We start from the raw sequence: 15266 nt of genomic DNA on the forward strand, positions 1-15266 counted from the left end.
TATGGGTTTTCGTTAAAGTGTACAGTATCATGAGCTTTTCGTTAAAGTTCCCTAACTTTTTTCTTTTCTCAATCCTTTGTTCATATATTATCAGTCGATACTTGGCAATATTACTAATATGTACTTAAATTGTCCCGGCATATATTGAGAAAATCTTACTGTCCTAATACAATAGCTGACACAGAAGTGTCAGCCACATATCAGTTGTATGAGAGAAGTGAAAGGGATTTTTGTGTGTGTGGTCTGTAGGCCTGACAAACGGGTGGTGTTTTTCATGTTCGTATCGTTTTCATGTAATACATGTTATCTTAACGGATCGTGTCGTGTCGTGTCCCATTTAGTGTTGGGTAAAATGACTCAACCTGTCAAGATTTTTTTTCTTCTAAACTTGCACATTATCACATAAATATTACTTTAAAACATAAAAACATATTTGGTGTTAAGTACTGCATGCTCCAAAATAAGAGCCTAATAAAAAAAAACATCAATACACTACTATAAAATATCAAATGTGCAAGGACATGCAAAATGAAAGAGTTTTTCTTTTCAAGGTTGTGAAGTCCTTCTCATAAGTTAAAACCTTGTCAATGAAACTCAAAGCTTGCATGTTGTTGTTTTTACAAAATCCTTTAATTTTCATCAATCATTATGGAGAAATTGTATTGGAAGTTTGGCTTGATCTATTGTTTTCAAGAATTATATTGATGAGAGAGAGAGAGAGTCTGATTTAAGACTGAGAAAAACATTGGACAGCCAATCCAACGGTCATCAATTTTTAAAATTTATTTTAGTGGTATAAAATGATTAAATTAATATTTTTCTTATCATGTACGTGTTATCCATGTGTATACCTGGACCAACCTTTATCTTAACAGGTACTTATCGGGTTACTCGATAACGACACGATTCATTCATGTTGACCCAAAAACCTATTAATTTCGTATCGTTTTGAATCAGATTAACAGATCGTGTCAGAAATTGTTAAGTCTGATGGTTGAACAAGACCCGTGATCCGTAACGAAGTTTTTCTCCACGGTGGATCTCCTTTAAAGCACTAGATTTGCATCAACATCAATCAATAAATAATTGAATCAACTTTCCTGGCAAAGTGAACACACGAGGGATTTGATTGTTTATGGTTTGGGAAAGAATGAAGGGTCTTGTCAAAGCATGAAGATATATCATCATAAGAGAGAGAGAGAGAGAGAGAGAGAGAGAGAGAGAGAGAGAGAGAGAGATGGGTGATGGGGGCAAGGGCACGTCTCAATGTGGAGGGGAACATGGTGCATAATCTTGGGGATTCGTCCCAGCCAGGGCCGCACCCTAGTGTCGGACTCTTACCATACAAATGCCCAAAACCATACAGATAAAAACAAATGCTGGAAATGACAGATCCTCAACCATCCAAATACGTCTCCCCAACCCTTCAACTTCAAACTCCCCCTCTCTCAATCTGATCTACCCATTTACACCACCAAATCACACCATATGTCTCTGCCCTCATTGTCTCCCTCTTTTGCCATTTAGTCCCAACCTTTAAAAGCTGTAACCTAAACAAATGGACATGGCAATATGGCAGGCAAAGGTCTGAAACTGAAATAACTAGATAAGGTCAAAAGAATAGTGTTACTAGTTATATATTGAGAAACAAAACTACTGTAACAGTAAATTTTTGATAATTTTAATTCTATAAGCTTGTCATATTTGACCATCACTTTTTACAAAGGCAGAATTTACTATCTTGTTGAGCGATAAACTAGTATAAATTTGTTATATATCACAATAGCATGTACTGATATTTTCTCCTAAATAGTTTGACAAACCATATATCAGTATAATGACATGGTATAACTTTTTCATAAGAAATGTTCTTCTTAGGTGACTAGGGTTCATATACAAAATCTTAATTCTTTGTTTATAAGATACAAATATTTTTTTCTCCTTGGTTTTGCTAGATCATATTAGGTCATCATATTTATATGGACAGAAAATCAAGCTTTTAGCTTGCATGTCACCAACCCTTCATATGAATTTTTCTTCTTAGGTGACTAGGGTTCATACAAAATCTTAATTCTTTGTTTATAAGATACGAATAATTTTTTTTCCTTGGTTTTGCTAGATCATATAATTAGGTCATCATATTTATATGGACAGAAGATCAAGCAGCTTTTGGCTTGCATGTCACCGACCCTAAAAACATGCTACGAGAAGGGAACAAGGGTCTGTTTAATTAAGGTAGCTCATATATGGCTATATAAAATTTGTATTTTCGTGGAACTTCTAGACCATGGAAAGCAGTTTTTCCGGAGCAAATGTTTAAGGTCTCGATGCCAAAGAAACCCTGGCTAGCTAGCTAAGTTGACCAACTTGACCAAGAATTAACCCAAATCATCAAGCACTGAAGCATATAATAACAAAACGAAGTGAGTGAGAAGCTCCATGGCAAATAGAACCTCCACTATAATAAACTCATGCTATTATTCCTTGAGCCACACTCTCCACTACTCAATTTTCTCTAACCCTAGCTAAAAAGTTAAAATTAAAGAAAGAATTAAAAAAAATTAAAACTTTGAATCTTTAACCAAAAGCACCTTAATAACTTCATTTAATGGTTAGAACAAAACTCAACATCAAACCAGTGCAATTTGACTGGCCCAGCCAAAATAATTGATCGATTTCCAATTTGCCCCTGTTAGTTTTAGTCTAGCCCATTTTCTTTTTCGGTCTAGTGTTCCTCCCTCTCATTTTATTCTTTCCAATCTTAGATTTTGCATAAGTCTATCATAAGGTAACGAAATCATGCAAGATCGGAGGCTATGAGTTCGTATCAACACCCTATTTCTTCTAATACATGACCCACACGTTGAAACTCAATAGCTCGCCAAAAGGTGACGTTTTCTGGCAACTTTTGCCAATTTTCAACCAAACCTGACGGGATTGGTCCTTGACTCAAGAGAGAAGTTTAATCCTCTCCTTATGGGCTTTCTTTCCACGTAAGTGCTTCCTCAAAATTGATACTTTCTTATTTGGTTCTATAAATAATGGCAGTGTTCAGTTCTAGAAATAATGGCAGTAGTTTGATGAATCTAGGTTAATGCCAGTTTAGGGCAATGGTTGGAAAAAAAAAATAGGAGGGTTGTGTGATGGGCTTTGCTACACGTATTTAGAGGTAAATATATGTCATTTGAATCATTTTCATTAAATAAAGCTATTAGGGTGGTATTGATTAAGAAAAAGTTTGGACAAACCGCTTAAGCTCCCTAAAATTAAAGCATGAAGGGTCAACTTCAAATACTACTTTCCAACTGTCTTAATTATTTTTTTAATCAACCCCAATGACAATTCTGCTATTTGGTCGTTCCCATTGGAGCAAAAGACAATTTGGAAATATTACCTGTGAACATGTTTGCCTAGTTGCTTGCACCAACTTTATATGCTCCTAAATATCACTCAAAGCTTAAAAAATTTGACACGATTTCGTCCTCTCGGCTCCAATTACCCCATGTCATATATATCCAAGGTGAGACATAACCTAATTCTGCTAGGACTGGTTTGGCACCGGGCGGCCCTACAATATTGGTTGTGGTGCACAACCCTAAGTCAATTGTATATGCAATTATAGGGTAAAAAGGCACGTACGGATGCCTAAGATTGATCACAATGGAAGGGAACAAGATCCCTAAACAGAAATGTTTTCGAGGCATTTGTCTTGACATTTGTCCCTAACTGTTTTCTTTCCTCCAAATATTTTATCACCTTGGTGAAACGTATAAACAAGATACGTGTCGCAGACCCATGTTCTTCTTTTTTTTTTTTGACCAGCTAGCTTAATATTTAATCAAAGATATTAAGTATATATATTTACAAAGTGATATTGTAGATTGCGCATGAACCATGAGGAGGGCATATATCTCTTCAAACAACAATGTGGTCCTGCATTATATATGCCCTAGCTGTTAGCTAGCTAACTCTTATTATTATTATTCATATATAGTTGATTGGCCAAACTAGAACAATTTGTGTTGAAATGAACATTGGTTTTTTGATCCATCATCGACCTAATCAAAATTATAATGCTTAATCAAGGAATTAATTGAGTTTAATATGCATCAAAAGCCAAAAGCTTCGCACGAATCATGTGTTCACATTTATAGGCGTGATGGTTACATATATATTATGCTCATGATCATCTCTTTTGTCATGGGATCAAAATTATTGAGGTCGGATCAGAGCCAATTAATATTTATTCACTAATAAATGAGATTCTGGATAAAATCTAAAGCAAGAGACATTAATCCTGTAAAAAAGAATTGTTTTAGATTAAGTAGTTATTCAATAATTCAAAAGTTTGAACACTTTTTATTAGGATAAAAATCAGACCAAATACTTCCTATGATTCCTAATAATCTTCCAATAGAGTCTCCACAATCGCATTGACAGAATAATATGGTGGATACGTACGTAGTTGGATTCTTAGGTTCAACTTAATTAAGCTACAAAACATAATTTAATCAAGAGCAAGAGAATCCCATTTATTTACATCTTTGTCACTTTATTCTAATCCCACACACACATATTTATATACAATTTTGTATGCAAAGTACATGCACGTAGTATGTTTCTTCTATTTTGACCAGCAATCATTTGAGAAAACCAAATTGAAAATAGTTTTAATTAGCTACAAATCTTAAATAGCTAATTATATTTTATGGATGTGTGACGACTCATATTCTACCAAACTATCATCGTCGTCATCTCGTCAAACTTTTTTATATACTCATCATCGTAAGTTCATTATTGTTAAATTGTTTTAACGATCGTGTTATTCATTATTAACTGCTATATTTCTAACTAAAATTGATTACTAAAGAATAATCGAAATCTAGGCTTCCAATTTAGAATCTTTGAAAGATCAGTGGTTATATCAAGACTACAGCATCGAATGCATCCTTGGTGACATTGAGATTCTAGTACAGAGGTTAATGTCCATGACGTTTTTGTTTGTACCTAGGGAGAGCAACCATGCGGCTCACTCAGTGGTGAAGTTTGCCTTGCAGCAAGGTGGTGATTATGTTTGGGATTGTATTGGGCCAAAGTTTTTGTTTAATGTTTTAGCCCACGATGTAAACATTTCTATTCGCCTTTAATTTATTCTATCTTCGGTTTAAAAAAAAAGAAAAAAAGATCAGTGGTTATATATCAAGATTAAAATTCAAATTATGTTCTGCCCTTAGCTCCAAAGCAAAATCGCTAGATTTTTCGTCTACTTTTAGAAGGATGGATGACCTCAAGTGCAAAAATTTGACTAATTAACTATAATAACATGCATCTTTTGCTGCTGTAACAGGAAAATTATCGAGCGATTCTTTATTTTTTTTTTAAATTGAATATTACTCATGTTTAGAATATATGAAAAAAATTCTAGTTATTTATTATTATTTTTATTGCAATCGATATTCTGTGATGGAAAGTTGAACACAACCTCGTGTGAATGGGTAACTATTCTTTGGCCATCTCTAGTGCAAAATTTATATTCGCACAAGTTTTGAGTTTTTGATTTACTCCAACACATTCAAATGTTAAAATTTAAATTTGAGTGTCACTTAGTATTATGGTTAAATGGTATTTCTTTTACTTGTAAGTGAGAGGTTTTAGGTTTAATTCTCGTCAAAAGCAAGTTTGAACCAAATTATTTTGGTTGACCCATAATTTGGTTTAGCCCTAATCCCCCGCTCTTTTAGTGTAAACATATTATTGTATTAAAAGAAAATTAAACTTGAGTATGTACATTGGAGATGGTTAGAGTGTAACTCGAATGTTACTTTTCTTGTAAGTATATTTCCTTGTTGGAGCGGGCCACATTTTAGACTCATATTTACATTGAAACCCAAATATAAGTTTCAATATAACTCAAATGTTATGTATAGGTACTTAGAGATGACCTTATCTAAAAGCTCATTGCACTACGTGAGCTACCATTTGACCCTTTACCTAATAACATAAGGATCTTTAGGTTGCATTTGTTTGGGCTCGTTAACTCTCATTGAACTACTAGTCCACTGTTTGTTACATACATAGACTAAGTTTAACGGGACTCACGTCAACTTCTCATTTGTTAGAAGGTCTTAGCAAGACTCCCTCCCAAAAAAAAAAAAACCACGGGATTTCTAAGACGTTCGATGCGTCTCTCGTGTCGTGTCTTCTTTGTCCTCCTTTACTCGCTTCATCTGCTCATTTCGTCTAATTGTGTCGCCAACATCACCCCACACTCGCCAACCCAGAAGAGTAGAGAACCTAGAATCGCTTCATCTGTTTGTTTCAAATCTCAGATAACCCAGAACCAAGTCACGTCCTTTTCCCTCCTCTCTCGCTACTCACTTCGTCTACTTGTGTCGCCTGAGCCCTTGTTGGTAAACAAAGAAATAGAGGTTGACTGGCGGACAGCTATAGCGGAAGCCCACTTCCATTTGGGTATTTCTAAGTCCTCAGTTGAAAAATCAATGTGATTTTCATTTCGGTTCTTCTGATTTCATTTGGGTTCTTGGTTTTCATCTGAAAATTTTGTTATCAAGGGTTCTTTTTTTCTTTTTGTCATTATCCTGCTTCTTAGTCTGATACTACATCAAACGCTTTATTAAATTAGTCTAGCTTAGTCTATTATAAGTCAGTCCAACTTTGTTCATGAAGCTAGTCCAGTCTGAAATAATCCAGTACAACAAATGCACCCTTAATCTCTCTAACAACCAATTGCCTACAGTTTTTAAGATTTCAAGCACTCATCACTTCAATGTCACATCTATTTGTAAGCGCATGTAGTCCATTTGCACAACTGAATCACTCATAAGAGAGAGTGTTCTTCTTATGAAGAGAAGTATTTGGCTTCTAAAAACTAAAACATTAAGAAATTATAGCGTAAATAATAGTAGCTCATTCAACAAGCATGCCTGTAAAGAGATATAACCCCATCTAAATATAATTTATAGTTTATTCTAACGGCTGGTTTGAGATTGTGATACTTTAAAAAAAAAAACAGCTTATTAAAAAATCTACAACATCAAATGTATTTGGTAAAACGAAAAAAAAGTATTTATTTTTTAAAAACAGTTGTCAATAATAGTAAAAAAGCATAGGAAAGCAGAAACAGGTCTACCATGCTTTTAGAAGCATGGTAATCAGTGTCATTTAATGAAATTTTCAAATGACAAGTATAACCCCACATATTTTATAAAATTACTATCACTGCCCTTTCATTATTCTCTTTGACTTTTATTATATCACATTAAATATCATATCAATTTAAGTCATTTAACATATTTACAACAATTTATATAAAAGTTTATTAAACACTCAAACACTTTTTTTTTTGTTAAAAGCATTTTTACAAAAAAAAAATTTTACCAAACACGCAACAACTTTATTTTACAACTTATTCTCTCAGTACAGCAGAAACATATTTTTAAAAAGCACAATACTAAACCAGCCCTTAAAAATACTAAAAACAATAAGGGTAGTATTATCCACAAACTCATTTTTACTTCTCATAGATTTCTCTCAATTTATAGTCATCGGATCAAATGAAGTGAAAAATATCAATGACAAAAAATTAACAAAATATATGAAAAGTGATAATTAGTGTGAACAGCACCTTTCTAACAATAATTGCTGGTTTCAAATGAGAGACAAATCCAAAACTAAAATCAACCCAAATAATCTCAAGGCCAACCTCCACTCCACAAGTAGTGGCCCACAGATATTCCAAACCAGACCGACAAAAGTAGGGACCCACTGATCTTAATCTAATAATCTGTCTCTTATGTATATCAATTTATTTGGCAAATTTATGTATATCATTTTATTAAGCATATCAGTCATATAAACGTTTGCTATGTGCACGCCCCACCCCCAACTTACAAAAAATGTCTTTATATGTCTAATATAAATTAAGTGTAGTGTGCAAAATAATGTGTATAAAATATTTGCCTCTGTGCCAAACCTCGCGTCTATTTTATTTGCTTTCCTCGCATTTTTTTCCCACTTTCCCACCTTTTTAATTTTAATGTGCTCAATAATTTTAGCCATTATCACAAAAGCATTAATATTATAGCAAACAAAACAATTTTTCGAAATACTTTTATGCCCCACTTTAACTGCTCGCTACACAATCTTAAGTTGAGACAAGTTGGTTAGAGCATCTCCAAAAGAAACGTCAAATTGAAAACATCAAAATTCAATTTGATGATTGATTTGGCAATTTAACATATTATCAATATTTTCATTCCACCCGATATGTCAAAATTTATTTCTTCATTTATGTTTTTTTTAACAAAAATCATAAAAGTTGGGTTGTTGTTGGTTTAAAAATAATAAAATAATACTCAAATATGCTAGAATTTAAGGTAAGGCAAGTGGAATGCATTTGGAAATAACAAAAGTCATATTTGAAGGCAGCTTCAAATTTGACATCTCTTTATCCATGTCACCTTTGACATTCCGGTTAGAGTAAATGGTACGTCATTTATGTGGCATTTTATGACATCTTCTTTGGAGATGGTCTTAGGAAAATGTGATTTCCTCTCTATACTAAAATTCGAATACCCCTCATTATAGTTTAGTTGAATTCAATACAGTTATTTTATAATTACTTGCTACTATAGTCTAGTAGTATTTTTCGTCATTTAAAATGAGAAATCTTATATTCAACATAAATGACGTGCATAGCGAATTCTTGAGTATAAATATATCATTATTCTATTGATTGTCCAAACAAAATTCTCCTTCAATGACATAAAAAACTTTATGTGCATTTACCTATAATTATAAAGGTTTTAAGAGAAATGATTGAATAATAAATGGTTGAAAAAAGTATTAATTGTAGGCCAAGTTTAGGCGACGTGCCCACTTGTTTTGAATTACCCAATCATTGTCTAGACCGTTGCGGATAATCAAACGCTTTAATATGATTAGAAGCAGCAGCACTTGGATGCTACGGCGTCCCATAGACCACGCTGCACACTAGTAAAAAAAATCGAATCGACGGTTGGGATAATCAAATATCTAAGTTTTAGCGTCGCCGTAGGCTGGTGGGGGTGGCTGCCCATCAATTCAAGTGCAGTAGGACGGCGTCGCTTAGCTGTCCCTAGAATGATACGATCCCAGCCGTCCATCTGGAAAACATCAAAATTGTGGTATGATGATATTGATGTGGTTGTTAAAAGCGAAAGCCGCTTTTGCAGCAGTGGCAGCTGCACTACTCACTTCTTATCAGTAGTCGGTCAGAACTAAAGATCGACGGCCCCAAATCCAGGGAGTTCCCTCCCAAACCGGATGGCATCCGCTACGCCACGTCATCAAGTTTCACTTCCATTGTTTTCTAAGACCATCTCCAACCCTGGGCTAAAAGCCAAATTACCCCCCCCAAACACTCTCCAACCATGCTAAAATTTTAGGCTAAATGCCAAATACTATTTCTGGGCCAAATACCCCCCAGCTTTCCCCCCGGGCTAAATGTGAAATGTTTATCGGAATTTAAATTTTTTTAGATTAAAATGTTCATAAAATTAATTTACAATAATCTACATATTTATTTAAAAAAAAAAATTGATTTAAGAAAAAAATTTAGGCTAATTTCATTCTTTAATAATTCCGGGCTAAAATTTTAGGGTAGAAGGGTTGGAGCAGAAAAGATGTTTCTGAACTAAAAGCTAAATTTTCCGAGCTAAAAAATTTGACTTTTAGCCCAATGGTTGGAGATGGTCTAAGAGAAGTTTACTTCCATTAGAGAACTAGATTTGGGGAATATATCGAAAAGCCGTTCATTCCATTCGATTGGTCTCGCGTCATATGGAGAAAGGTTCATATACGAGAGGTTTATCGTTATGTAGTGTTTATTTTTTATAATAATATATTAAAGCATTCGTCGAATAATATATGTGTCTGTTTCATGTAAAATGATTATATTTTGTATAAAATTGTGGGTAACAAGATGATTGGTATGGAGAATGAAGCAACGATGATGGTCATGTATTCATGATGGATAGATGAGAGAGAGAGAGAGGGGATTAAATCGATTTAATAGATAATGATTAGAAATGGGGTAATGATGGCGAACGCCTGCTTTCCGTGGAAATAAATGATACAAACTGGGAGAAAACAACCAAGAGTAGGCTAACTGCGCGCAGCCAAAGCCGCCATTTCCCATTTTTTCTTCTTTTTCTGTTATGATTTCCTATTTTTCGAATTAACCCCCCCCCGTATTCTTTTTTACATTTAATGCCATGACTGCCATTGTTATTAAATCACACCAAAGCTTTAATTTGTAAAAAAACAACAAATTTATATAGCATTTTAGAAAATGAAAAGACAAAATTTATATACAGATAAGGCACGATGACAAAATTTTTATTTAATTTGTCAAAAAACAACAAATTTTTACCACATATTAGTGTTAGTGTTAGAGAGGGGATGGAAAAGCAAAAATAGACGGGACAGGAGAGGGGAGAAAATGGGAGATAGAAAGCCATAAAAATAGTCAGCACTTGGCAGCAGGCAGCAGCACCGAATTTAATAAAGCTTTCTGGTTTTTCTTTATTTAATAAATAAAATTCAAAAAGTGGAATGATAAAAAAAAAAGAAAAAAAAAAGAAGGTGGAGAGATTCTAGAGAGAGAGAGGGAAATATGGGAAAAGGAAAAGCCCAAAAATAAGGTATATAAAGGGAAAGGAAGGGTTTAGGAAAGGGAAAGGAAGGGAAGGGAAGGGAAGGGAAAGGGCACTCTGTATCTCCACAATGATGAACTAGCTACTTAAAAACGGCCCTCTCTCTCTCTCTCTCTCTCGGTTCCATCCCGATTCCAAAACCCTTAACCCAGACCCTTCGTTTTCAGATTAATTTCCGAAATTATTTTCTTATTTTATTTAATTATTTGTTGAGGTTTTTAAGTTGATAGTATTATATATAAGTGGGGGCCTTAGCAAGCTGAAGCCTATATAAGGTATTGTGATGATGGAGGTAAGACATATATAGCTTACCCTTTCTTGCTTACAACTCACGTTATATTCGCTCCCTCCCTTCTCTCACTCTCACTCTCACTCTTTTATACACACCCCCTCCTCCTTCCCTTTTCATTCCGCTCCGTCACGAATAACTCGGGTGCACTGAGTAATTTGAACGACTTGGTTCTGATATACGCACCCGAATTTGATCGTCGTCGTTAATTATGGGCGAGGATGACGGAATGGTTTTTAGTTTAGTGGTGAGAGAGTTCGACCCCATCAAGGATTGCGAAATGGTTCAAGACGTTGAGAGGCGCTGCGAGGTCGGTCCCAGCGGCGGACTCTCCCTCTTTACCGACCTCCTTGGCGACCCGATTTGCAGGGTCCGCCATTCTCCTGCCTATCTCATGCTGGTATGTGTCAACAAATTAACAACCACCACGTATTTCATCAACTTCTTTTCTTCCCAAAAATAAGTAAATAAATAAATAATTGGTTTAGTTTAGTTTACGAATATTAGGTGCCGGTTAATTGAAATTTTGTGTTTGGTTTTGTAGGTGGCAGAGGTGGTGGGGGCGGAGAAGGAGAGAGAGATAGTTGGGATGATAAGAGGTTGCATCAAAACCGTTACATGCGGCAAGAAGCTCTCTAGAAATGGTAAAAGCGTTACTGCTGGCGATGTCACTCTCAAGCCCCTCCCTGTTTACACCAAACTCGCTTACATCTTGGGCCTCCGTGTCTCTCCTTCTCACAGGTATACTAATCGCTCCTCCACACCCCTATTTTTTTCATCGGTACACCGCTACGGCCATGTTCTACAATCAATATCATTGAGTTATTGAATTGAAACGTTATCCGGAAAAGAAAAAAACAAAAACCCTTCCATTTTCCTTATTTTTTAAATAATAATTATTAATTTAACATTTTTTTTTTTTTTTTTTTTTGTAACAGGAGGATGGGAATAGGGTTAAAGCTAGTGAGCAGAGTGGAGGAGTGGTTTCGAGAAAACGGGGCGGAGTATTCGTACATGGCCACCGAGAACGACAACCAAGCCTCCGTCAAGCTCTTCACCGACAAATGCGGCTACGTCAAGTTCCGTACGCCCACCATCCTTGTAAACCCGGTCTACGCCCACCGGGTCAAGGTCTCCTCCCGCGTCACCGTCATCGAGCTTTCCCCCTCCGACGCGGAGGCACTCTACCGCCGCCGGTTCGCCACCACCGAGTTCTTCCCCCGCGACATTGACTCAGTCCTCAACAACCGCCTCAGCCTCGGCACGTTCCTCGCCCTGCCGCGTGGCAGCGTGACGGAGGAGACGTGGCCCGGCGCGGATCATTTCTTGGCCGACCCGCCCGAGTCATGGGCCATCCTCAGCGTCTGGAACTCGAAGGACGTGTTCACATTAGAAGTCAAAGGCGCGTCGCTCGTGAAACGCACGCTCGCGAAGACGACGAGGTTGGTGGATCGGGCCTTGCCGTGGATGAGGCTGCCGTCGGTTCCGGACATTTTCAGGCCGTTCGGGGTACACTTCTTGTACGGGCTCGGAGGAGAGGGCCCACGCGCGGCAAAGATGGTGAAGGCACTGTGCGGCCACGCGCACAACTTGGCGAAGGAGCGCGGTTGCGGGGTGGTGGCGACGGAGGTGTCGAGCCGCGAACCGCTGAGGTTAGGAATCCCGCACTGGAAGAGGCTATCGTGCGACGAGGACATGTGGTGCATCAAGCGGCTCGGGGAAGACTACAGTGACGGCTCTGTCGGTGACTGGACAAAGTCGGCACCTGGCATGTCCATTTTTGTCGACCCCAGAGAAATCTAATTCCGTAAAGAATCCGAATTAGTTTCCAACTTTCTCTTTTTTTTGTTTCTTTTTGTTTATTATTTTTCTTTTTGGGTTTTAAATTTTGGGTCTGCCATTGTAACTTGGTTGTGGCCCTAGGTGGGTAGAGTAAGCAAGTGTTGGGGGTGGTAATGGAGAAGAAAGAAGAAATTAAGGAGAAAAACACGAGAGGAAGAGGAAAGATGGGTTTTTGGAGTCAACTTTATATTTTCCTAGTTAGCCATGTAACGTTTTTTGTAAATTGATGTGGCGTTTTAGACGATCTCCAACATATGTGATGAAGAAATGAACTAATTTCGACACATCATTTTTCTCTACTTGCACACTTTATACTTAGTTATGATGATTCGATTGAGCAAAGTACACAAAAAGTGTGGATGCGGAGAAAAAGAAGATTGTAGAATCATTTATCATTGAAAAAATCTTAAGCAATGTGACACTCGTTGGAATATCCTCTTGAGTTTGTGCATGCAAAAGAACTTTGAAAGGAATATATGCATAACATAAGCATTTTCCGAGATTACTTTTGGAGCCTTGATTAGACCATATCATTTGTCCTTGATTATATGCTAGCTAGGGAAGGGGAAGGGGGCCTTTTCCCTTATTCTGTTTTTGGTTAATAAGGTTCTAGTTGATTAGTATCTTTCTAGTTAAGGGTAGTGGGAATATTATAAATATGTGATATTGACTACAATCCAAATTGTGTGATTTACTAGTACTAATGTCGCATTCAAATTACAAACAAGCACTGTTTTGTTAATAAATGGTGTTATATATATATAATGGGGTAGTACTCTCTGTGGACGAACTTTCATGTTTGTGGCTGGGTGGTGTCGGGGGATTTTTCCTTTCTTTCTTTTTGGGTTGTTGGTTGTATTTGCTTTTCCATATGTTGCTGAGTTTGGCTTTTACTTGCTTCGTGGGTTTTGCATATTAGCACCAAAAAGATGATAACGATCGAGAGCAATGCAAGATACATAAGGAGGAAGGTACAAAGATAGTTTTCGAGGTCACACGTCATATATCTAGTGTAATCAGTTCACTTGTATTAGCCCGTGTGTAAGAAAAATTGAAGTTCCATCATAAAATTAATTGCAATATGAATGGTCCAACCTCTTAGGAGCTTTTACAAAGTTTTTTCTTTCATCGATGTGTGACTCTTTTACTTTCATATCTTCACACGTCTCTTCACGTTTTCAAGCCAAACATGAGACGACACGAATTGGGTGACGTGGAGCACGTGCGATTTTGGACTTCACACATCGATTAACCTGCTTTTGTACCATGAAGAAAGTGGAGGTTCTACTATAAAATCAATTGGCAATATAAAGTGTAGCCCAACTTCTTATAAGCACTTGCAAGGTTTTTCCTTTTTCCGATGTGAGACTCTTTTATCTTCACATCCTCACAATGTGTTTATATGTAGATATTGTATCTTAAAATATGAATACAATATATATACTTATATGATAACACGTGAATAAAAACACTACATAACAGGATGAGAGCTATATTTTAAAGTTTTTCCAGGAAGTACGATTAAGCGGTGTGAGTGTTCCTTTTTTCTGTTCTTGTTCCTCTTCCCTTCCTCCATAAGCATTAAGCAGCTTTCGCTTTCCCTCCTCGTTATGGTGCTTCTGATTTGGACTTTGAGACATCTTGGTGGGTTCCTATCATGCCTTGGATTGGGACGTTTTCTATTGAAACTTCAACTATATTATTATAAAAAGGAAATAGAGATATTGTGGAGCATTGTGCAGTGATCGGTTACGTGCCTTTTATGTCCAGCTAAATATACCAAATAAAGATGAAAGCTTTTGCATGGAAAAAGTGATGGTATATTTTATCCTTCAGCATATCAAAATAAACAAATTAAACAATAGAGTAATGTCACGCATGCCCCAAGTGTTGTTAGCAAGTGCTAAAAGATAGTTTGGGACTAACATATCTTTAATAAATTACTCTCCATCTTTTGGGTATAACTATCGTTGTTGTTGGTCCACTATCAACATATTTAAAAGTACACTTGTTAATAATTTTCGTATTATTAATGTGAAGGACGACAAGTTACAAATTAAGTGAGGACAAATTAATTAAACATATTGGATAGTGAAGAATCTATCAAAGATTGGAAATGGGGTGATTGATGACAGGATAGAAACAAGAGACTTCTACAATACTTCGGTGAGTGAGATGGAGAGATGCATGCATGAAACCACTAAATTTGCATAATTAAATTTTAACAGTTTCAATCTAATCGTTAAATTATCAGTGCATCACATACAGTGTGTTATAGTAAAATTATGAGAATATAGGTACCGCACGCAAAAATGCATAGGCCTTGGTGGATGAGTGAGTGAGTCTTGTGGCCTTCACGGGGTTTGTGCTATAAAGATCATATGATTCATGAGGTGTTGAGGGCGGATTGGTTGAAATAT

The 15266-nt window shown here is 36.3% G+C and overlaps 1 protein-coding gene and 1 long non-coding RNA gene across 2 annotated transcripts in view; both read left to right on the forward strand.

Moving 5' to 3' along the window:
• The window catches only part of LOC126602064 (uncharacterized), a 76220-nt gene extending 61649 nt beyond the window's left edge, over positions 1-14571 (forward strand). The window contains exon 3 of the long non-coding RNA XR_007615966.1: positions 14559-14571. This is a non-coding gene — a long non-coding RNA (uncharacterized LOC126602064). The remainder of the gene's footprint in view (positions 1-14558) is intronic.
• On the forward strand, positions 10764-13147 carry LOC126602061 (probable N-acetyltransferase HLS1). Its single transcript, XM_050268874.1, has 3 exons — positions 10764-11404; positions 11549-11745; positions 11943-13147. The coding sequence occupies exons 1-3, from the start codon at positions 11216-11218 to the stop codon at positions 12805-12807; spliced, it is 1251 nt and encodes a 416-aa protein (XP_050124831.1). The 5' UTR covers positions 10764-11215; the 3' UTR covers positions 12808-13147.
• Positions 14572-15266: the final 695 nt, after the last annotated feature.

This window comes from Malus sylvestris, chromosome 15 (genome assembly GCF_916048215.2).
Source record: "Malus sylvestris chromosome 15, drMalSylv7.2, whole genome shotgun sequence".
Lineage (NCBI taxonomy): Eukaryota > Viridiplantae > Streptophyta > Magnoliopsida > Rosales > Rosaceae > Malus > Malus sylvestris.

Coding starts and splice junctions, on each gene's coding strand:
- LOC126602061 (XM_050268874.1), top strand. CDS start 11,216: ATGGGCGAGGATGACGGAATGGTTTTTAGTTTAGTGGTGAGAGAGTTC. Junction 11,405..11,548: donor CTCCTGCCTATCTCATGCTG/GTATGTGTCAAC, acceptor TTGGTTTTGTAG/GTGGCAGAGGTGGTGGGGGC. Junction 11,746..11,942: donor CGTGTCTCTCCTTCTCACAG/GTATACTAATCG, acceptor TTTTTGTAACAG/GAGGATGGGAATAGGGTTAA.